At 48.5% G+C, this 20,052-nt stretch overlaps 1 protein-coding gene across 6 annotated transcripts in view; it reads left to right on the top strand.

Moving 5' to 3' along the window:
- Positions 1 to 1,031: 1,031 nt before the first annotated feature.
- CHST11 (carbohydrate sulfotransferase 11) overlaps positions 1,032 to 20,052 on the top strand; it is a 287,859-nt gene continuing 268,838 nt past the window's right edge. For 2 of the 6 annotated variants that reach the window (XM_030856212.2, XM_030856214.2), the window contains exon 1: positions 1,032 to 1,603. In XM_030856212.2, the coding sequence (XP_030712072.1) occupies positions 1,501 to 1,603 (103 nt within the window). In that variant the 5' untranslated portion in view covers positions 1,032 to 1,500. Of the gene's footprint in view, positions 1,619 to 1,725; positions 1,860 to 20,052 lie in introns of those variants that run through there. The other 4 variants (XM_030856211.2, XM_030856213.2, XM_060306419.1 and 1 more) reach the window with 2 other exon arrangements.

The raw sequence follows: 20,052 nt of genomic DNA, 5'->3' as shown, positions 1-20,052 counted from the left end.
ACTAAGTAGTTTGATAAGTGGACTATAGGAACCGATTTTCTCCAGCTGGTGCTAGGTAGGTGAGACAGTGATCTCTGCACTGTGTACCTGCATCCAGCTTGACTGCTAAACAATCTAAATACATGGAACTGGAATTTTTAAATCACTTCACTCAATACAAGAAAGCAACGCCAATCTTTCCATTTACCTGCCAATGCTAAGGCGGGCTTGGTTTTTTCCAGCAGTTGGTTGTACTGGGAGGAGTGGCTTAGTGGGGGCATCCTCTCCCGTCCACCCTGCTAAGACTCTGCCCTTTGGAGGATTTGGAGGGAGCTCTACCCTTTGCGAAATCAGACTTCGAAAATCCCCAAATCCCCTTTTGCCCTGTTGAGGCGGGGTGAGTGTCAGACTGCATAAATCCCGGGGAAAGCTCAGCTGTCTCCTGACCCCTGAGAATTATGCAGTTTTCCTAACCTTGACCTGAAGTCAGACGTCTTTAATCCCTTTCCAAAACGTCGCTCGTGGTGGGCTGTCGTTGGAAAGAAAAAACAAAACAAACAAAACCCCCCAAAAACAAAACAACCCCCCCCCCCAAACCACCCTATTCTGAGACTCGGGAAAAGGGCACTTGCTCCCTGGGGGCTGGGGACAACTTCCCGGCTACCTTGCCCAGGGATTTTAAATTATCGCGTACCGCCAGACCCCTTCGCGCTTCCAGTGCCCGACCCGCACCCCGCCACCTCCCTCTTCACAGGCCGGCAGGAGGGGGTGGCAGCACCGAGGCGATTTTATTCGTATTTTTTTCCTCCGGGTTTTGTCATAGAAACGCTGACACACAACCTCCACACTGCGGCCGGCCCGGCGGGGACTGAGGGCTTTTGGGACCCTGCGGGAGCGCGGCGCGCACTCCGCGCTCCCCGGGAAACAGCTGGACGCGACCAAATCCCGGGTAGGGGCGGGGGGAGCGCGACGCTCCGCCCCGGCGCTCGGGTCCCTCCCTCCGCCCGGCTCTCCGCAGGCGCCCTCCCCTCGCCGGGGGCTGTGAGTTGCATTTGGTAAAACCCAGCCCCGGAATATGTGGATCTTTGGAGCGCAATGAAGTAGCCTTTGGAGAGGAGGGAGGGGGCCCGTCCGACAGCCACAGCGGCCAGAAAAGCGGCAGCGGCGGCGGCACCACCACCGCTCGCCCCCCAGCCGCCCGGCCCGCCAGGAGGCAGCGGCGGCTGCTGGCGGGGGCGGAGGCGGCGGCGGAGAGGCGAGGAGGAGCAGCGGGAGGAGCAAGAGCGCGCAGCCGGCGGGTCCACGCATCTCAGCACTTCCAGAGCAACTCCGGCGCCTTCCACACCCCTGCCCGGGGCTGGGGGCTCCGAGAGCGGCCGTGAAGCCAACCCTATCTTCCCTGCGAACCCTGCCCAGCCCTGCCCTGCGCCTCCCGGGCTCCGCTCCGCGCGGCGGGTTTCCCGCTCCTGCGCTCCGGGCGCGCCTCCCGGACGCCCGGGTCCCCGCAGCCAGGACAAAGCCATGAAGCCGGGGCTGCTGGAAGTGATGAGGATGAACAGAATTTGCCGGATGGTGCTGGCCACTTGCTTGGGATCCTTTATCCTGGTTATCTTCTATTTCCAAAGTATGTTGCACCCAGGTAGGGGGCGCGTTAGCGTGGTTTTGTTGGCTATTTTCTGCTCTCTCGCGCTTTTGCTCCCTCGCTCGCTCCGCCTGGTTTCTGCCTCTTCCAACCTTACCTCTTCTCTATGGGCCACCTCGGGGTTCCTTGCTGACCGAGTCGGCCCGGATACCCGAGTCGGATGAGGAGGAGGAGGAAGGATGTGCTCTCTGTTCTTCGTCCTCCCGGCTCCAGGCTGGAGGATGAGACCCGAGGGGCGGTAGTTTTGTTTTGTTTTGTTTTCTTCTTTGTGTCTCTTGTCCGTCTGTCTGCGAGGTAGCAGGGCAAGGTAGAGGTTGCGGGAAGCTGCCGAGGGTGGAGGGTCGGTTTGAAGAGAACGAAACTCCCTCCCGGCTTCTGCCGAGGTCCAAGGATGAAAGAGGCGCCGGGAGCCAGCCGCCCGGCGCCCCAGCGCGCTGCCTCTTCCTGGTTGGGGGGGCCGGGGGCGAAGGGTGCGCGCCCCGGCGAGGTTGCCAGTCCCCGCCGCGAGCTGGGGAGCCCGGGGCTAGGCTCCCACGTGTCCGGGGCTCGGCACCGCGCTGAGCAGGTGTAGGGAGAGGTTGGGTGCCCGGCACTGCCCCTCCACCAGGCTGCGGATGGGGTCCGGCGCCAGCTGTTTGCCCCGGGGTTCGGCTCCAGCTCCGCCTTGACCTTGCGGCTTGTGCCCCGGGGCCTGCTCCCGCCCCGCAACCCCGCTCCCGACCCTGTGCTGCGGGACTCAGAGCTCCCGGGTCGCGCCCGCCACCGCAGTTTGGGAGGAAACTTTGGTCGGGTCCTGGACTGACCGTCAGGTTGCATCCCCCCTCCTGCGTTCCGAGCATCCGGAGCCCCGCCGGGCCGTGTGGGAATGAGCCCCCTCCCCGCAGTCCCCGGTGGCTTAGACAAGTTCCACACCTGAAATCTGGATTCGGGGAGGGACAAGGCTTGCCCCTTCCGAGGGGCGCGAAGGAAAGTTTGAGACCTGGGGAGGGAGGGACGACCTCGACCGTGGCGGCCCCGGGTTCGCAGCTCCGCTCTGGAGCCCAACAGGTAAAACCTTACAAAGAAGCTTCCGGGGTAACGGGAGTCTCCCCGTGGAGCCATGGTCCTCCACCCCTAGCCCCCAGCAGGCTCCCAGTGGGCCACATCGTCTCCCAGATCCATTTTTCACGCCTCCGAGTTGCCTTTCTCAGTATAGTCACAGCAGTAACTTGCTTTTATAATTGCAAGGGAGGGAGGTGCAAACACATTTCCTTCCAGGGCTGTAGGGTTGGTGTTTTCTTTTTGCCTCCTGCATTCTTCTTTCAGTGTGTATCTAACCCAGACGCAGCCCCGAATTCCTCTAGCCTGCATTTGGATCGACAGCATAAAGCTGTTCTTTCCGTCAAACAGGCAGGGCTGCCCGGTGCGGGATTCCTTGACAGCTCAGGGCAGAATGGCCCCTCTGCCCCGCTGGGCCTGGAGCAGTTGTTATGGCGGCCACTTTGCCAAGAATATGGTCGTATGGCCTGGCACTACCACATGTAACCTCAGGACACCAAGCCAGCCTTGTAAAGGGTGGCTTTTGTTTGCAGCTGGGTATTTTTAGTTTCATGTCAGCAAACTACAGCGGTGTTTGTCTCCTCACCCAAACCGGTGGTTGTGAAACTTCTAAGGGAATTTAAAAATGGACCTGGCTTGCCTGCCGGCCGCCAGGCGATGGTTGCGATGGGCAGGACCAGACAGACAGCGCCATCCCGGGCCAGACTCCCCCGGGGTGGGGCGGGGGGTGGGGCTGGGGACTGGGTGGTGTACGAATACACTGGGGCTCCAGCAGTTTAAACAAAGGGCCGAATGATTTGGTCTAGACACTACAGATGTGTTCAGGCCACTTACAGTTTTGCCTGGACCGAACATGCCAGGTAATTCTCTGCAGAAACGCCTGGAACAGGGATGAATATTAGTCTCTGGCAGGAATGTACTTTAACTTCTCTCTACCTGTTAGCTGTCCGGTGAGATACTAACTAGAAAGACTACTACTATCCATGGTTTTCATGCATCCTGGGCTTTTCTTATCCTCTGTAAGAATTAGGAAATAACTGTCTAGCTGGAGATACCAGGAAGAAATTTCCAACTTGTAATTTGCACTTTGTGAAAATTTCCAGCTCCAGTTGGAACATTAAGTTGACTTGAAAGCAGTGGTGTTAGCTCCTTTCAGTCTGGCCTTTTGGAACCAGGGACAGAACCTTTTCCAAGGCTATGCTGATAAGGATCCTCTGTCTTTGATCCTCTGCTCTCAACCTTGGCTTCCCTTCCTGGTTCCGCTTCCTCCCCAAAAAATAGCATTTGTTGATTATTTGTGTCTATATGAACATGTTCTTCTGATACTTCCCCCAGTCCATAGCAAAGACTACTTTCAATACATTCTACTGAATGTAGAACTGCAGGTAATTCAATTGAAAGGTTTCCTTATTCTTTTTTTCTTTTTTTGGCCACGTGACAGGCCTGTGGGATCTTAGTTCCCCAACCAGGGAATGGAACCTGCGCCCCCTGCAGTGGAAGCGTGGAATCGTAACCACGGGACCGCCAGGGAAGTCCCGAAAGGTCTTCCTTGTTTTGAATTACATATGGTTCCATGAAAACTCCATGTCAATGTCAATGGGACATAAAAATATGCTTTGAAATTCATATTAAACATTTACCCCCCCCATTTTATTAAACTACACTGTTGATGACAGCTGATGCTATATCTTTTTCCTACCGCTTTGAATTTCCTTAAAAGTTAGCTAATCTTTGCTTCTCCGAAGGATTTAGGTAATGATAGCTGATCCTTTAGCCTGGCTCTGCAGTTTCCGTTTCTCCAGATCACCCAGGGAGAGGCAGAAGGGACCACAGCGTGGCACAGATTGTGTTGCTAAAAATTTGGAGCCCTCTGGCAGGAGGGCTATTTCTATTTCTATCTGAAATAGAAAAGTAGTATTCAAAAAAGAAATGGATTCCTGGCTTCGTCGATGGCTAGAGAATACCTGGAATGTGTGAGGAGGGAGAGAAAGAATACAAGGAGACAGCTGGCAGGGGGGCGCTGGCTGTCTCTCCCTCTGATTCTAATCTAGGGTTCATTGTCTTTTGTACTTTTTTTTTTTTTTGCGGTACGCCGGCCTCTCACTGCTGCGGCCTCTGCCGTTGTGGAGCACAGGCTCCGGACGCGCAGGCTCAGCGGCCATGGCTAACGGGACCAGCCGCTCCGCGGCATGTGGGATCTTCCCGGACCGGGGCACAAACCCGTGTCCCCTGCATCGGCAGGCGGACCCCCAACCACTGTGCCATCAGGGAAGCCCCTGTACTTTTCTAATATATAAACTTGAGAAATTGATCTTTAATTTGGTTGGAGGGTTCAGCAGAAGTGGGCCTTGTCGGTAAAGGCAGTTTTCTTTAGAGCTTTGACACACTGAGTTAATAGTCTTAGGGCAGGGACTGGGTTTTAGGCCCCATTCTAACCCCAGTGTTTGGCACAGTGCCTGGTACATAGTAGTTTCTCAATAAAATATTTGCTGGATGAATGCATGAAGTGGCTAGACTCTAGGAGACCTGCTTCTCCAGTTTCTGGGAAGGTTACATTAAACCTTGCCAAGAATACCTAGTCAGTAAGTCTGTCTCTCTAGGAGGGGTGTGGAACACAGGGGACAAGGTCTGGACACTTCTCTGCCCTCCTGGCCTCTGAGATCGCCCGAGTCATGCATCAGGTTTAAGCTCATCATGCACCAGACAGGAGCATTCCCCATGGCCTAGATTTGCTGCCCTGAAGTGTGAGGCAGTGAGACACTGCTTGGGTGTCCTGGGTACTGGGGAGGCTTGGCCTTATTTAGCCCCTGACCTACAGAAACCCATCTGCAGGGGACACCTTCTGTGGGCGTGAACCGTTCCTGATGTTGGTGAGAATGGAGCTCCATGCCTGTGGTTTCTGCACAGGTTTGAGTCCATCAGCGATCATGTCCTGTGAAAGTGCCTCCTGAGCATTGACGTGGCTTGCATACCTGCCGAGACCATACCTGCCCCAGACGGCTGGCCTCTGATGGAGCTGTGTCGGGCCAGGCAGAGCTGAGAGGCCGCCAGGCTGCATTTGTGAAGACAGATCCTCTGAACCTTCCCTCTGTGTTACTCCGTAGGGTTGTGGTTTTGTTTGAAAGCTGTTCATAGGAGAGAAACCTGTGGAGAAAGCCTTTTTTTCTCTCTTGCTCTTCCTCTCTCTCTTTTTTTTTTTTCCTTTTGTGATATGTTTACTTTCGCTGTCGCCTGGGATTTCTTTGCCTTGCTTGAATGTATTGAAAGATTATACCCTTTATTTAAAGAGTTCTTGGGTTACCCCTTTGTAGTTCACTTGATTAGATTGGATGTGAAATGCTCTCGTGTTATAATTTTAATTTAATTATAAACGTAATATGTGCTCATTTGAGAAAATTTAGGAAGTACAGAAGAAAAACAATCATTCATTAATCTACGACCCAGAGGCAATGGGTACTTTTTTTCTGTATATTATAGAATATATATATTAAAAAAAATTTGACATCACATCCTGGATTTTGTACCTTGTTTGATAGATAATATGTATTTTAGACAAATACATCATTATGGTCATTATGGTGACTAATTATTAAGTTTAAAGACAGAAGATTTAACCACAAACTTTTAAATTTATAGAGTTGCATATACCTCTCACCTTCCATCCCCACCCCTTTGCAGGATGTCAGTCTGGTATCATGCCTTTTTTTTCCCCCCCTGCATGTATTTCATTTTAAAGAATCTTTTTGCTGATACATGAAATGAATTTGGAGTTATACCAGTTCATAGGGACTGTTCTTTTATATCTGACATCTTTATCCTTTGAAAAGATGTCAAGAAGGTCTCAGATATGACGCTGTTTTAAATCCTGGAAACAGCATTAAATGACTGAAAGATAAGATGTTTCTAGCATGGGGGTCTCCCCTTGGTGGTTTAAATGTTTGTACCTCAGTGGGGAGTTTCATAGTTGCACAAAGATAAGACAGATACACTTAGGCAGTTTCCTTCCACAGTAATAGCCGCTGTCCAGGAGTCCTCATTTCGTTGCCTCTGAAATAAAAGTGGTGATTGGGCACGGGAAGGAGAGCGGTTGGGGTATTTCTGATGGGTGAGGGGTGGGAGAATCCGCCCTCCAGCAGAGGCTGCTGTTTGTATTTATCTGGGTGAAGAGTCATTTTGCTTATGACTAGCTCTGTGGGCAACAGCCATTTAAAAACAGGAAATCAAAGGCTTACAAGCACGGGTACCACCCTTTCCCTTCTTAAATCCACCAAAAGGACAAAGCTCTTCTTAATCTGGGGACGGTGAGTGGAAAGACTTCCATGAAAGTCACGGCCGCTTGTAAGGTCAGAGTCTGAGACGAAACAGAAGTTGTTTTACATACTCATTTTCGCTTTTTAGTTTTTCTTCTCTTGACTTTTGAGACCCCATCTTTATCACAGGTGAAGAGAGAGGCAGTTCTGCGTCTGAGATCATTGAATAATCTGATCTGTCCGTTAAAAATTCCTGGAATTTGTAATTTGATGCATCTCACACCAGATGTGATTGATCAGAAAGTGAGAGCAGAGTTGCCCTTTCCTTTTCTCTCTCTGTCTCCTCTACTCTGTGTGGGGTATTGCTCTAGGCACTGGGGATACAATGAAACATTATTTTTGCCCTCATGAAACTTACATTCTAGTGGGATAGGCAGCCTTTAAGGAAATGCAGAAGTCGCATAGGTGCCACGTCAGATGGTGTGAAGAGAGAAAAACAAAGCAGGGAGGTGAATGAGGGATGTGAGAGGCCAGGCTTGCAATTTAATACAGGGGTCGTTGCGGGATGTCGCTGACAAGACGACTGGACCATAGAGACGGGGAGGAAGTGAAGGAGCTGGCCACGTGTCCGCCCAGTCCCAGGCAGAATGTTCCGGGCAGAGAGCAGCACAGGTCTGTGCCATGCGGCAGCATGGTGCCTGACAGGCAGCTCTGAGTGTCTGGAGCAGAGGGAGGAAGGAGCTAAGACTAGGAGGTGGAGAGAGACTGTGTGCGTGGGCCTTGGCCTTGGCCGTGACTGGGGACAGCATGGGAAGCCCTGGGAGAGTTTGGGCCGAGGATTCTTGGGGGAGGGGGCACAACAGGGGTGGACGAGCTGAGGCCTCTTGCGTGTGCTTCTGTGTTTATCTTCAGCAGCCCTTGGGTGCACTTGGGTGAAGTGGTTACCATGTAAACCCCACTTCCCCTCCACTCCCGCCCCCCAAACTAGACCACCCCGTTGTCAATTTTTTAAAGCAGTAATGTACAAATCAGAAAAAAAAAAAAAAAGATTTGACAGGAATTTTAACTGCACTTGTGCTGGGAAATTCTTAAAATGTTCAGGGTGTGATTCACGGCTTTCGTAGTTAAGAACAGCCATCAACAGCCCCTGACTTATGGAAGCACTCAGGAAAAGTAGAGATTGAATGGACTGATGATTTGGGAGCGAAAGACCCAGGTCCTAGTGTGGGCATTCCCCTCTCCGCCTAACCCTATGAATTATTATATTTTATCAATTCTGAAACACTCCTTTTTTCCCCACGTTTTCCTTTTTATGAAATTTGATGTGTTGTAATTGATAGTATCTTAGTACTGTGCTGACCTTTAACGGAGAGCCTTTCATTTTCTCGGAAGAACATGAAATGACAGTGTCTTACAGTTGATGGCTTCAGACCCACCTCTGTAAATTGTGAAAGTACTTTTTGTAAACCATGGTGCACTCCATAACCTCAGTAAGGTGATGAAAAACGGCACTCAGGCTGCAACTGAGGGCCTGGAGGTACCTGATAAGCCCTGATCACCTGCTTCATACAGGCTTTGCCGGCATGCAGGCCTCTGAGTCTTTTCTGCTGTGCTTGGGAAATTTGCACCTATTTTCAGAGCCTCAGGGCTTGCAGTTAGCATCTCTCTCTGGTTAACTGATGAGGTTGGTAAGAGTCAGAATGGGGACGCGGGGGAGTGAGTTATTTCACGTGGAGCTCAAACCTGGAAGTTCACAGAGAAATAGGCATCGTGATGTTTCTTGAGGAAAATGTCACCGATGTGGATATTTACTTTCTTTCCAGGCCACTGAACTCCCATGGCCTTCGTCATTTCTCTTCTCTAGCCCTTTTAGAAACGGGTGGTAGTTGTTTGTTTACTTGTACATCTCCACATTTTGAGGAACGTTTACCAGGTTCCTCTTTATAGCCTCTAAGGTTGGCCCAGACGTGCTTAGGAAACATTTAAAGTGTAAATAAGTGATTGGCAAAGACGTCTCTTCTGCCCCCTTGCCCACCTCACCAATATGCATACGGCCCAGAGGGAAGAGCCAGGTTGGTTTACTGTATCCAGATAGCTTCTGGTGCGGTCTGTTTTATTTGTCTCCCAAACCTCTTTGCTCCTGGTTTGCTAGGATTCAGTCAGGCTTCGGGGCGAGAACTAGAAAGCGGTCTAGGTATTTTAAGCGGAAAAGTATTTAATGGAGGGAATCTGGTCCTTACCAAATTGTTGGGAAGGCTGGAGACATAGGGCCGTCGGCTGGACCTCCATGAATGAGTCTCAGCTAATAGTAACAGTATATGTAATAACATATAGGCAAACATATATTGGCATGGCTGCTCAAAAAAACTGACCTACTAAGTGTGCTACCACCTCTGAGACTGTCTCTGGAACTACTGAATCCAAGAACAAACTAACGACACTGAGAACCTGGGATCAGAGATCTCAGTTCCAGAATCGGGATGCTTCCCCACTGCAGCCACCTCTCGACACCCAGAAAGCTAGAGAGTGGTCCCTTCCATGCTGTTGTAGAAAAAACCCTCACACCCCCATCACCGGGAGGGTGGAAACAACCCAAAAGGCAGGAAGGCCTCTTACTCATGGCCTCTTTCTAAATCTGAAGTGAGTGCTTCTATCTGGGGGAGTCAAACTCACATTCAGAACCCTAGCTTCAAGGAAGCCTGGGAACCACAGCTTTTAAATCAGTAGCCTCTGCAGTATAGAAAGACCTTCTGGAAGGGGGTGGAATGGACGGTGAGCCGACATCCGGAGAACTCACCACACCCTATTGGTAAAACGTATGTGAGCAGCCGTCCCCCACATATTTTGTTTATAGCAAGTGTATACATATCACTCCCATTATCTAAATAGGTAGGTAAGGATATTTCTAAGTTTCTAACAATAGTGATCGTAAATCCACATGTTCTTCACCATCTGGGAAGTTCTGTTATCTAACTCCCAGTCAACTCCAAGTCTCTCATCCTTTTTCTTTCTTTCTTTTTTTTTTGCGGTACGCGGGCCTCTCACTGTTGTGGCCTCTCCTGTTGCGGAGCACAGGCTCCGGACGCGCAGGCTCAGCGGCCATGGCTCACGGGCCCAGCCACTCCGCACCATGTGGGATCTTCCCGGACCGGGGCACGAACCCACGTCCCCTGCATCGGCAGGCGGTCTCTCAGCCACTGCGCCACCAGGGAAGCCCTCTCATCCTTTTTGCCTTGTGATACGGCGTACAAGACTCCGGGAGAGAGAGGGATGCCATTTTCCTGTGTATGTGCGTTATGAGTATTATCTCTGAGCTGTAGTTTCTTTCTTTTCCTTTTTTTTTTTAATGTGGCCACGCCGAGCGGCTTGCGGGATCTTAGTTCCTTGATCAGGGATTGAACCTGCGCCCCGGCAGTGAAAGCACCGCGTCCTAACCACTGGACTGCCAGGGAACGCCCTCCAGGCTGTAGTTTCTTGACTGGGATCTCTTTAAGCTTCTATTCTGTTTTATGAGGATTAGTTTAGGTGGAAGTAGATAATATAATCTGTCAATCTACTTATGATGCAGTTGTAAATGGTGATTCATCACAATATGCTGAGAGCAGTGGGATGACTGAGTTCCTTTGTCCTTCTTCCTTCTCCCTCCTCAGATGCCTGAGTTTCATAAATGGCATGTAACTTGGTATGACACGTTAGATGGGGGTGTTTGTTTCGATTAATATTTAACATGAATTCATATTTTTAACATTAAATTTCTTTTTCTAGAGTCAATGAATATGGAAAATTCATATTTTTAACATTAAATTTTCTTTTCTAGAGTCAATGAAAATGTTTCCTTCCCAGGCCCCTTTGCGCTAGATCGAATGTCCCCTGGACTTTGGGACCCCAGGTGCAAACTGGTCTTGAATATAGTTGCTGATTGTCAGACCTGCCACAGTCAAGTCTGAGTAATCCAGTGCTCACCCGGAGCTCGTTCGGGCAGTGGTGAGTCCGAGTTCGGCTTTGGATACATAGTATGGGCAGGAATGATATTTCCAGTATCACTGGAGTTCAGGTCCCACTCAGATAGGTATGGATAGAAATAAAGAAACTCGGTAATGTAAGCGTTGAAATCCTGATCAATCTCTGGCTTGAGTGCTTATCTTAAAAGCCTTGTGAAAAAAACCCCACAAAGACAACGCCAGTGCAGTGGGCTGGTGGATGGGTTTCTGTTAGAAACTGTTAACTTCACAGGATCGCAGAAGAGGGAAAACACAAAGGCCTCTAAGGTAGTGTTGTAACACTTTACATTTCTTAACGGTTGACGTATTTTACCTTCAATGCTGTTGTTCATGACCGTTCACTGTGGTGAAAAAAAGCACAGAATTTGCAGCCCAGGACCAGCGTTCAGGCCCTGGCTCTCCACTGCATCCCTTCGACATCACTCAAGATATTTCTGTTGAATGCTTGTTAAGAGTTAGGCTCTGTGCTCGGTGCTGGAGATACAGCAGGGACCCGAACAGACATGCTTCATGTCCTCATGGTACCTTCAGTGGACGGAGACGTAAACAAATGCATGTTTAAACCATAGAGTATGTTTGATGGTGACAAGTGCTGCAGAGAAAGAATAAAGCCGGGAAGGGGGAAGTGAAATGGAAGCAGTGAGGGGGCTGCACTTTTAAATGGAGCGGTCAGGGGAGGCTCCCTGAGAAGGGGGTTTTAAGATCGAAGGAGATGAGGGTATAAGGGGGATGAGCTGACAAAGAAATTCAGATATCTATTGGGTATTATTTCCTGGAGGCTGACGTGGGTCAGGTGCTTAACGTGTATTATTCCTTACAGGAATCTTACAAGGTTCACCTATTATAATCACCGTTTTACAAGGCGAGGTGGGGAGACTGAGGTCACACAGAGAGGAACTGATGACACGAGAGTTAAACCATGGCTGTCTGACTGTTGCTCTGAAGGTCTAGTAGGGGCTCTCAGTTGGGGGCTCCCCGCTGGCCCCCACATTTGGAAATGTGTCTCGCCGTGCTTGTTTGTCCCAAGGATTGAGGACTTCAATTTAGTGGGCAGGGCCAAGGGATGCTAGACATCTCGCACAGGGTGGGATCTTTGTGCCCATCAGATAGATAGTCATCCTAACCAAGGGCCAATGATACTCCTCCTGGAGAAATACCTCAAGACCCTACACGCTTCAGCAACATCTGGTGTAGTACCTGGCTACACTCGATGACTTGGGAGGGTGCCCGGCTCATTGTAGGGGCTTAATAATTGATTGAATACAAGTCACAAACGCAAGAGATTTGCTCTCCTCGTTTGCCAAGGGAAGGTAGTAATATTATCTCTCTTCCGCGGTGGTGGTGAGGATTAAATGAGAAATGAGATGTGAAAATACATTGAAAATGGACGCAAAACCAGTGTATGCATGTTGTTAAAATAAATGCACTGTGTTTCCTCATTCTAAGATTTTAATCTTTGTGTTGACAACAATGCTGTTGTGTTTCATTCTGCTGGAATCCTGAGCAAATGTTTTAATGTTTATCCGTTTCGTAGGTGTGACTTACCCTGTGAGGTTTACCAAAAGGGTCCTCCGTCTAGGCTCCTATGATATCGTCTTTCTGGATGCCCTGACCCTCCATCTGCTGTGCTGTCGCACCTCCCATGCCAAGGCCAAAGCTTAGCTGTGCGTCTGTGTAGTGTTTTGCAAAAGCTGAGTTTATCTGGTGAAAAATCAGCTTGCAGTTCCATGCTGAATGCAAAGGCCATAGCTTCCCTCCCCACCGCCCCCAATTATGCACATAAATTACCCCTCAGGTTCCCGTTAGCTTTAAGAAGTGGCACTTGAAAAAATACAACAGAGGGCACCTGTCAGTGCCATTTCTGCAGCGGGACTCTGAGGAGGATGAAAATCGTTTCCGAAGAATAGCTATTGAGGAATGGCAGCCCTTACAGGAGCCGTGGTTGGGTGCATCGCACAGGCCGGGACCGACTGGCCTTGGTCTCCACATTCGAGCCTGTGGTATGCGGAAGAGGACTTTCTGAGTTCTTCTTGCACAGGGGCCAGTCACCACCGCCCCCACCCCCTTAACTGCAGGCCTGGTGGGGCTTCCTCTGCTGGCTGGCACTCGTAGCAGGGGCAGAGGCCCATTTCTGCCCGTCATCACCAGAGCAGGTACTGAAATTTAGTCGAAAGACTGTAATCCTGGTTTGCGTGAGGCCCAGGGTTCTTCAGCCTGAGACACAGGGCCTATCTGAGGCTCTTCCGCTCCACCTCTGGCCCCTCAGACCGTTCCTGCTGGGCTTAGGGAGGGTGGGCGTCTGTCAGTGCTCCCAGTTCTTTACAAGAACTTTTATCTTTTTTTTTTTTGGCGGTATGCGGGCCTCTCACCGTTGTGGCCTCTCCCGCCGCGGAGCACAGGCTCCGGACGCGCAGGCTCAGCGGCCATGGCTCACGGGCCCAGCCGCTCCGCGGCATGTGGGATCTTCCCGGACCGGGGCACGAACCCGCGTCCCCTGCATCGGCAGGCGGACCCCCAACCGCTGCGCCACCAGGGAAGCCCCGAACTTTATCTTTTTAAGCACGTGGCGCTCTGGATGAACTTCCCACCTCATCTAACTGATTTAGAGCAGTGGTTCTCAACCGGGGACAGTTTTGCTCCCTTCTCCTCCCCAGTGCAGGGACAGTCAGCAGTGTCTGGAGACAATTTGGTTGTCACAGCTGGGGAGGTGGGTCCTACTGCATCCAGTGGGTAGAGGCCAGGGATGCTGCTAAACATCCTATAACACACAGCACAGCCTCCCACAAGGAATACTCCAGCCCAGAATATCAGTAGTTGGGAAATCCTCATTTAGATTCCATATGTTGTGATGCTTTACTAAAAATAACGCTAATGAGGTGATCACTTAGTGATACTGTGTATCAGACAGTATGCCAACTGCTGTACTTGGATAATCACATTTACTCTTCACCACAACCTGGTGAGATGGGCGTTTACCAATCCCATTGTACAGATGAGGAAACTGAGGCTTCGAGAGGTTAAGAAGCTTGCCTGAGGTCATAGAGCTGGAAAGTTGGGACAAGATCCTGGCTTAGGTCTAACTGACACTGGAGACTAGTCTCTTCACCTCACCAGTGTATCTCATCTACATGTTCTTTGTTTTAGCTAATTAGGTCAAGAAGTAATTATTTTATAAGGGCCTTAAGCACAGCTGTAGATTCTCTGTGGGGCATTCAGTGATAGCCCCTTCTCTTCTTACCTACACTCAATTCTGGGTGAGCACATCCCCTCTTGGGGCCAGTGCTATCACCTGTGTTCAGATGACACTCACCTCTCTTCAACTTGGTCGTGTCTTGAGGTAAAATTCCAGTTCGTATGTTACCTCTTGTGTGAAACCAACATCCATCTCCTCTTGGCCAGATAAGCAGATGGGTGTCCTTCCCCTGTGTCCCAGGGTAGTACTTCCTATGTGCACACCTCTGTCGTTACGTGCACTGGTGTATTGGCCCGTCCAGAGCAGGCCATGTCTTGTGTGCCACAGTATCCCAGCACCTAGAATAGAGCCTGGTAATAGTAGTTGTCTTACTCTGTTTGGGCTGCTGCAACAAAATCCCACTGCCTGGATGGCTTATAAACAACAGACATTTGACCTCTCATTGTATCTCCACAGGGTGGAAGCGGTGAGGGAGCAGTCTGGGGACTCTTTTTGAAGGGCACTAATCCCATTCATGAGAGCTCTGCCCTCATGACCTAACCACCTCCTAAAGGCCACACCTCCTCATACTATCACCTTGGGCATTAGGTTTTCACAGTATGAATTTTGGGGGGACACAAACATTTAGACCATGGCAGTAGTCACTTAGTAAATATTGATCGAAAGGACGAATACATTGATAGTAATTGGTGGCCAAGAAGAAAATCCTTTATTGGGACGGCAGGTATGGAGTTTTCAGCAATTTCACTGCTGATTTCATTTCCACTTTGATTCTACAATGAGCTACCAGGTAAGAGAGCAAAGAGCAAATCACTTAACACCCTGGTTAGATGTAGACACAGCCAAAAAGTGAACAGTTCTCAAAGTTACAGTTATTGTAACGCTGTAAGCAGTGTGTGCCGGGATCTGAAGATTCATCTCAGAGTACCCTGCTGGCGCAGCGCTGCCCAATAGAAGATGCTGTTAGCTGCATATGTCACTCTAAACTTTCTAGTAGTGGCATTAAAAAGGTAAGAAGTAACAGGTGAAATTAATATCTAAGGTAGTACTGGGACTTCCCTGGTGGCGCAGTGGTTAGGAATCCGCCCGCCAATGCAGGGGACACTGGATCGATCGCTGGTCCGGGAAGATCCCACGTGCCGCGGAGCAACCAAGCCCGCGCACCATGACTGCTAAGCCTGCGCTCTAGAGCCCACGCTCCGCAGCAAGAGAAGCCGGTGCAATGAGAAACCACCGCAACGAGAAGCCCACACACCGCAATGAAGAGCAGCCCCTGCTCGCCGCAACTAGAGAGAGCCTGCACACAGCAACGAAGACCCAGCGCAGCCATAAACAACAAACAAATAAAGTAGTATCATTTTTAGAGGCAATACATGTTAAAAATTATTGAGATACTTTGCATTTCTTTTTTTGTACCAAGTCTTCAGAAACTCATGTATATTTTACATTTACAGCACATCTCAATTCAGATTCACCACATTTCAAGTGCTCCATACTGAATAGTGCAGCTCTGAAGTGTTGGAGAACTTTCTATGCATTGGATTTAAGTTTTTTTGTTTACTTTTTTCTCTCTTTTTTTGCCCCTTCCCCCCTTTTTTAAGGGGATGTTTTCCTTCCTGGGTTTAAGCTGTACCCTTTGGGAAGACTATTGATTCTCTTAGGACTCTAGGTGTTAAATAAGAGAAATACGTTGAGGAGTCGCATATGTATAGCTGAAGTAATTTCAGTCCTCTAAGGCATCTTCAAAGTCTTGTTAGCTAATCAGTCGCCATCTGAAGCTTGACTCTCCTAACGAGAGCCTACCAAACTCTGTAACCTAGAGAGAGAGTCTGTCAACTTCATTCTACAGATGAAGTAGTGGAAACTCAGAGGGGTTCAGGGAACTGCTTAAATTTGGTTTAAAATGGGTTCTAAAGCAGACGTTGGCATGCAGAGACTGGCCCAAGGAAGAATCATTCTATCGAGGTGGACAGAAGCACACATGATTAACTGTCTAATGGGGCCAAATGTGATTGGGGTTACAAAGAGAGAGAGAAACAGCTAAGGAAGGGAGGGGTGATTGATTTAGAGAGGGGTGTTGAGGAAGACTTCACAGGAGAGGTGATGTTTTTGCACTGGACCCTGAAGGATGAGTGGAGATTTGCTGGGGGGATTTAAGAGGAGAGAACAGACACTTCAGGTGAGGGTACCTGCCAGAACCAGGGTGGGGTGGGAAGGAGAGCGATGTCTGGGGACACAAGAAGCTCCAGGCTGGAGAGGTGGGTCGGCCACCAACCTGGAGGGCTCTGAAGGTTCTGAAATTTGAATTTTATTCTTGGGAACCAGGAGCTATAGAAGGTTTAGGGTCTCCTGTTTTTCAGATGATGAAATTTAAGTTCAATTGAATGCAACTCTCTTCTTTGAAGAAATGTCTGTTTAGGTCTTCCGCCTGTTTTTCGATTGGGTTGTTTGAATGAAGCCCTCTTGTTTCATTAGAAGGGCAGAGGTTTTCAACTCACTTTCTCAAAATGAACTTGGAGCCATTTTGAAAGAGTTTCTATTATTATTATTTAATGGGGGAGGGGTGGAAGAAGATTATTGATGAATGTCTAAAGTGCAAAATAAGTAATAGCTTAAAAGCGCTCTGGGACAGGATTGAAAACTCCACTGTTTGCATTGCTCCTGCTGAAATCAGAGGCCACGGAGGAGGAGGTTACGTTTCAGTCTCAGTTAGTTGCTAATGGTGCCCTCAGTTCACCCTGGGAGGGCCCCGGGAGAAGTGGCAGGAGAAAGGGAAAGTGTGTAAATAGTTGCGGGGCAGAGAATTTCTTGCTTCAGTGTGGGCTCTTGGGTCTGTCTGGGGTCGTCAGGTTGCGGCTGTGGGCTGCCCCGGAGATGAGCAGTGTAGGCTGGACCAAAGTCAGACCCTTCCTCCTGGGAACCAAGACCCCAGGCTTTAAGGCCCCGTAGAGACTCGCCCTGTGCGCTGTGTGTGGGGTCTGATCTCTTTGTCTCCCTGAAAGATGCTGCCCTGTGTAATCTTCATATCAAAAGGCTGCCTCTTTTGAGGCCCCACTCCTGGGCTGTGGGAGAGAGGATGGGTTAACTGTAGAGCTCTTGCACCACAGAAGAAGCCATCTCTCGCTTTCAGAATCACTTCTGGCGGTCATTGTGCTTGGTAGAAAACTGAGGGCCCCCTTCATTTTCTCTGCTAGCCAGTGGCACTTGACATCCATTGGTAAATATCCTCAGAGCTGGTTTCCTCATTGCGGTATCTCATCACCTTTGATCTCCTTTTTTTCCCCATAAAATAACAACCCACAGGGAGAACTCTCCCAAATGCTTAATTAAAAAAAAAAAAGAAAGAAAAAGCAATACAATGTCATTACAGACGTGCAGCCCTTTTTTAATGGGGCGTGTGGCTGTGTAAGCTACAGTGGTTTTGGGATTCACACTTGCAGACTTGTAAGGATTTAGGGATTAGGGATTGGAAGGTCTAATTAAGACAGTACTTATTATTGGGAGTCTATGCCAAAGTACTGGAATGGAGATTATTTTGAAAATGGAAGAGGTAGGTTGTGAATCCTTTAAGAAGAGCCAAGGTTTTACGGTATGTAGGGCTCTGTATAATTTTGCTGTTCAAAAATCGAAACACAGGTTTGAAATCAGAAACTGAACAGGCAATGTTTTAGCCACCTGTGATAAAACAGCTTTTATTGGGAGAGTGTGGGCCATCCTATGAAAGACAATTATGTGCTTAAAAATATTAAGTACTAATGGTGGCCTTGCCCATTTTAGGATAATCCATTTAATTCAGGAGGGGAGTGGTTCAGGGTTCTTTTCTACAGGATTCTGGAAAGAATTCTTTTGAGGCTTGTGCAGACGTTTGTTTCCTGTGTCTGTAAAACCAAATTGAGAATTCAAAAATAAATATAGGTCCGATAGCAAGTGCCTTCCTGAAAGTGGGATTCAAGCGACGTGAAGGATGTTGTCATTGGAAAGTCACAGCGACATTCCTCCTTGATTTTCATAGGAAGTAAAAGAGCCATGAATTCAGAGCACTGAGTTCTCAGCATGTAAGCCTTGGCTGCCATAGCTGAGGGTTTGATTTGTCCTAAAACAAGGGTAACCCTGACTGTAAGAGGAGGTGCCGTTAAGTAGAAAGGGCACTGGGTGAGGGGTCAGGAAACAGGGCTTCTGGTCCTGGTCTTCCACTCCCTTCTGGGGACCCTCTCACCTGTTACTAACGGATGTCAACGTTGGCAGTTTTTAAACTGCTGCTTCAGCCCCAGAGGGTCCAGAGCAGACAACTTAATGTCAAGGAGGGTTCCAGAACCCCACCCTCCTCAGAGTGGCTCTGTGCCTGTTTTATATTTTGGGGTTCTGAGTAAAATTTTGTTAGAAGAAAGTGTGTCAGGGCTAAAACCATCAACAACTTTGCAGTTGACTGCTGAGACTATTCCTAAGACTGTTTCTCCCAACTCAGAGTTTATTGTGTTAGCGGTTCTCAAAATTGATAGCATTTACAGTTAAATCTCAGTTGAAGAGAATAATTACTGTTAATCCAGTATGAACAGGCTGACATCTCTCCACCCCTCCATCCTTCGCTCAAATATTTATTGACCAAACATTCATCTGACTACAGAGACAAATCTAAATAAGACTTAGTTCCTGCATTCAGATAACTTGCAATTTAGCGAGTGGTGACAGACCCATAATTGTGAGCTGTAAAGCTTTGTAATAACGGCTCTGGGCCTCTAGAAAAAGAGGAGTAATTAGTTTAGGGGAGGTCAGGGAACTTCACAGAGGAAGAACATTGGAGCTGGAGTGCAGTCGTTCATTCAGTTATTCAACAAGCATTTATTGAATGCCTTCCATGTGTGCCAGGACCCTACCAAGTGCTAAGGAAACAGCCGGGGATGAAACAGACAAGATCCCTGTCTCAATGGAGCTGACATTTCTTGGCATACAATCTATCAAGTGGCAAGGTTGGCGACACCTCTGGCTCCTTTCCATCATCACCCCACCCCTGCCCTGTAATATCAAAGTAAAACAATGGTTTGTGTGTATATATATATATTTCTTTTTTTCAGATTATAAACTTAATTCAGGCATATTATGGAGAATTTTGAAAAAATGAAACCCACTTCCAAAAATGTCACCCCTGATCCTACCGCCCAGGAAGGATCTCTGTTAACCTGTAGTCTGTTTTTCTGTGCGTCCATACAAATGCATATATTTATGCATCTATACGAATACATGTATTCGTATAGATGCATAGAAATTATCATGCATATATTACAGTGTGTCTTGCTTTTGCTGCTTTGTACTGAATCATAGGCATTTTTCTCATGTCATCCAATTTTCTTTGAAAACACTAATATTCCATCATATGGATGTCATAATATTCCATTGTACGGATATGTCATCGTATGGATGTAATTTAGTCATTCTCTTTTGTTGAACATTTTTGAAAATGATTTTCCCTCTTAAAATATTGCCACAGTACACCTTTCTGTACCTAAACCTTCGTCTGAATTTCTTAATGTCTCTTTGAAATAAATTTTCAGAAGGGGAATGCACAGGTTATAAACTATCGAAGGCTCTTGATTGGTGTGGCCAGAGGGTTATCTAGATGGTTGTATCTATTTATGCTCCGACTGCAGTGTGTGAGAGTGTCGGTCGTACTGATGGCAGCCAGTTTGATTTGACTGCCGTCCAGATTCCTAACAGAACCTCCATCAAACTCAGCATGGATGGTCTTGTTTAGGTTTTGGTCCATACTAGGTAACAGGCTTTCAGAGAGCACCAAGTGAGTCCCTAGTGCCTGCCCTGTCACAGACTTGCAATAAAATGAAGGTTTGTTGAATACATGCTTTTGTGTCTGAACGAGTGAGCCACAAAGGGTAGGAGGGAAGTTTCACTTGACAACTGGGAAGAGAAGAGAACTCCCATCCTTGTCCCAAAGCA

This window comes from Globicephala melas, chromosome 10, assembly GCF_963455315.2.
Source record: "Globicephala melas chromosome 10, mGloMel1.2, whole genome shotgun sequence".
Taxonomy (NCBI): Eukaryota; Metazoa; Chordata; class Mammalia; order Artiodactyla; family Delphinidae; genus Globicephala; species Globicephala melas.
Note: the sequence above shows the minus strand (reverse complement) of the source record. Positions and strands in the feature narration are given on the sequence as shown.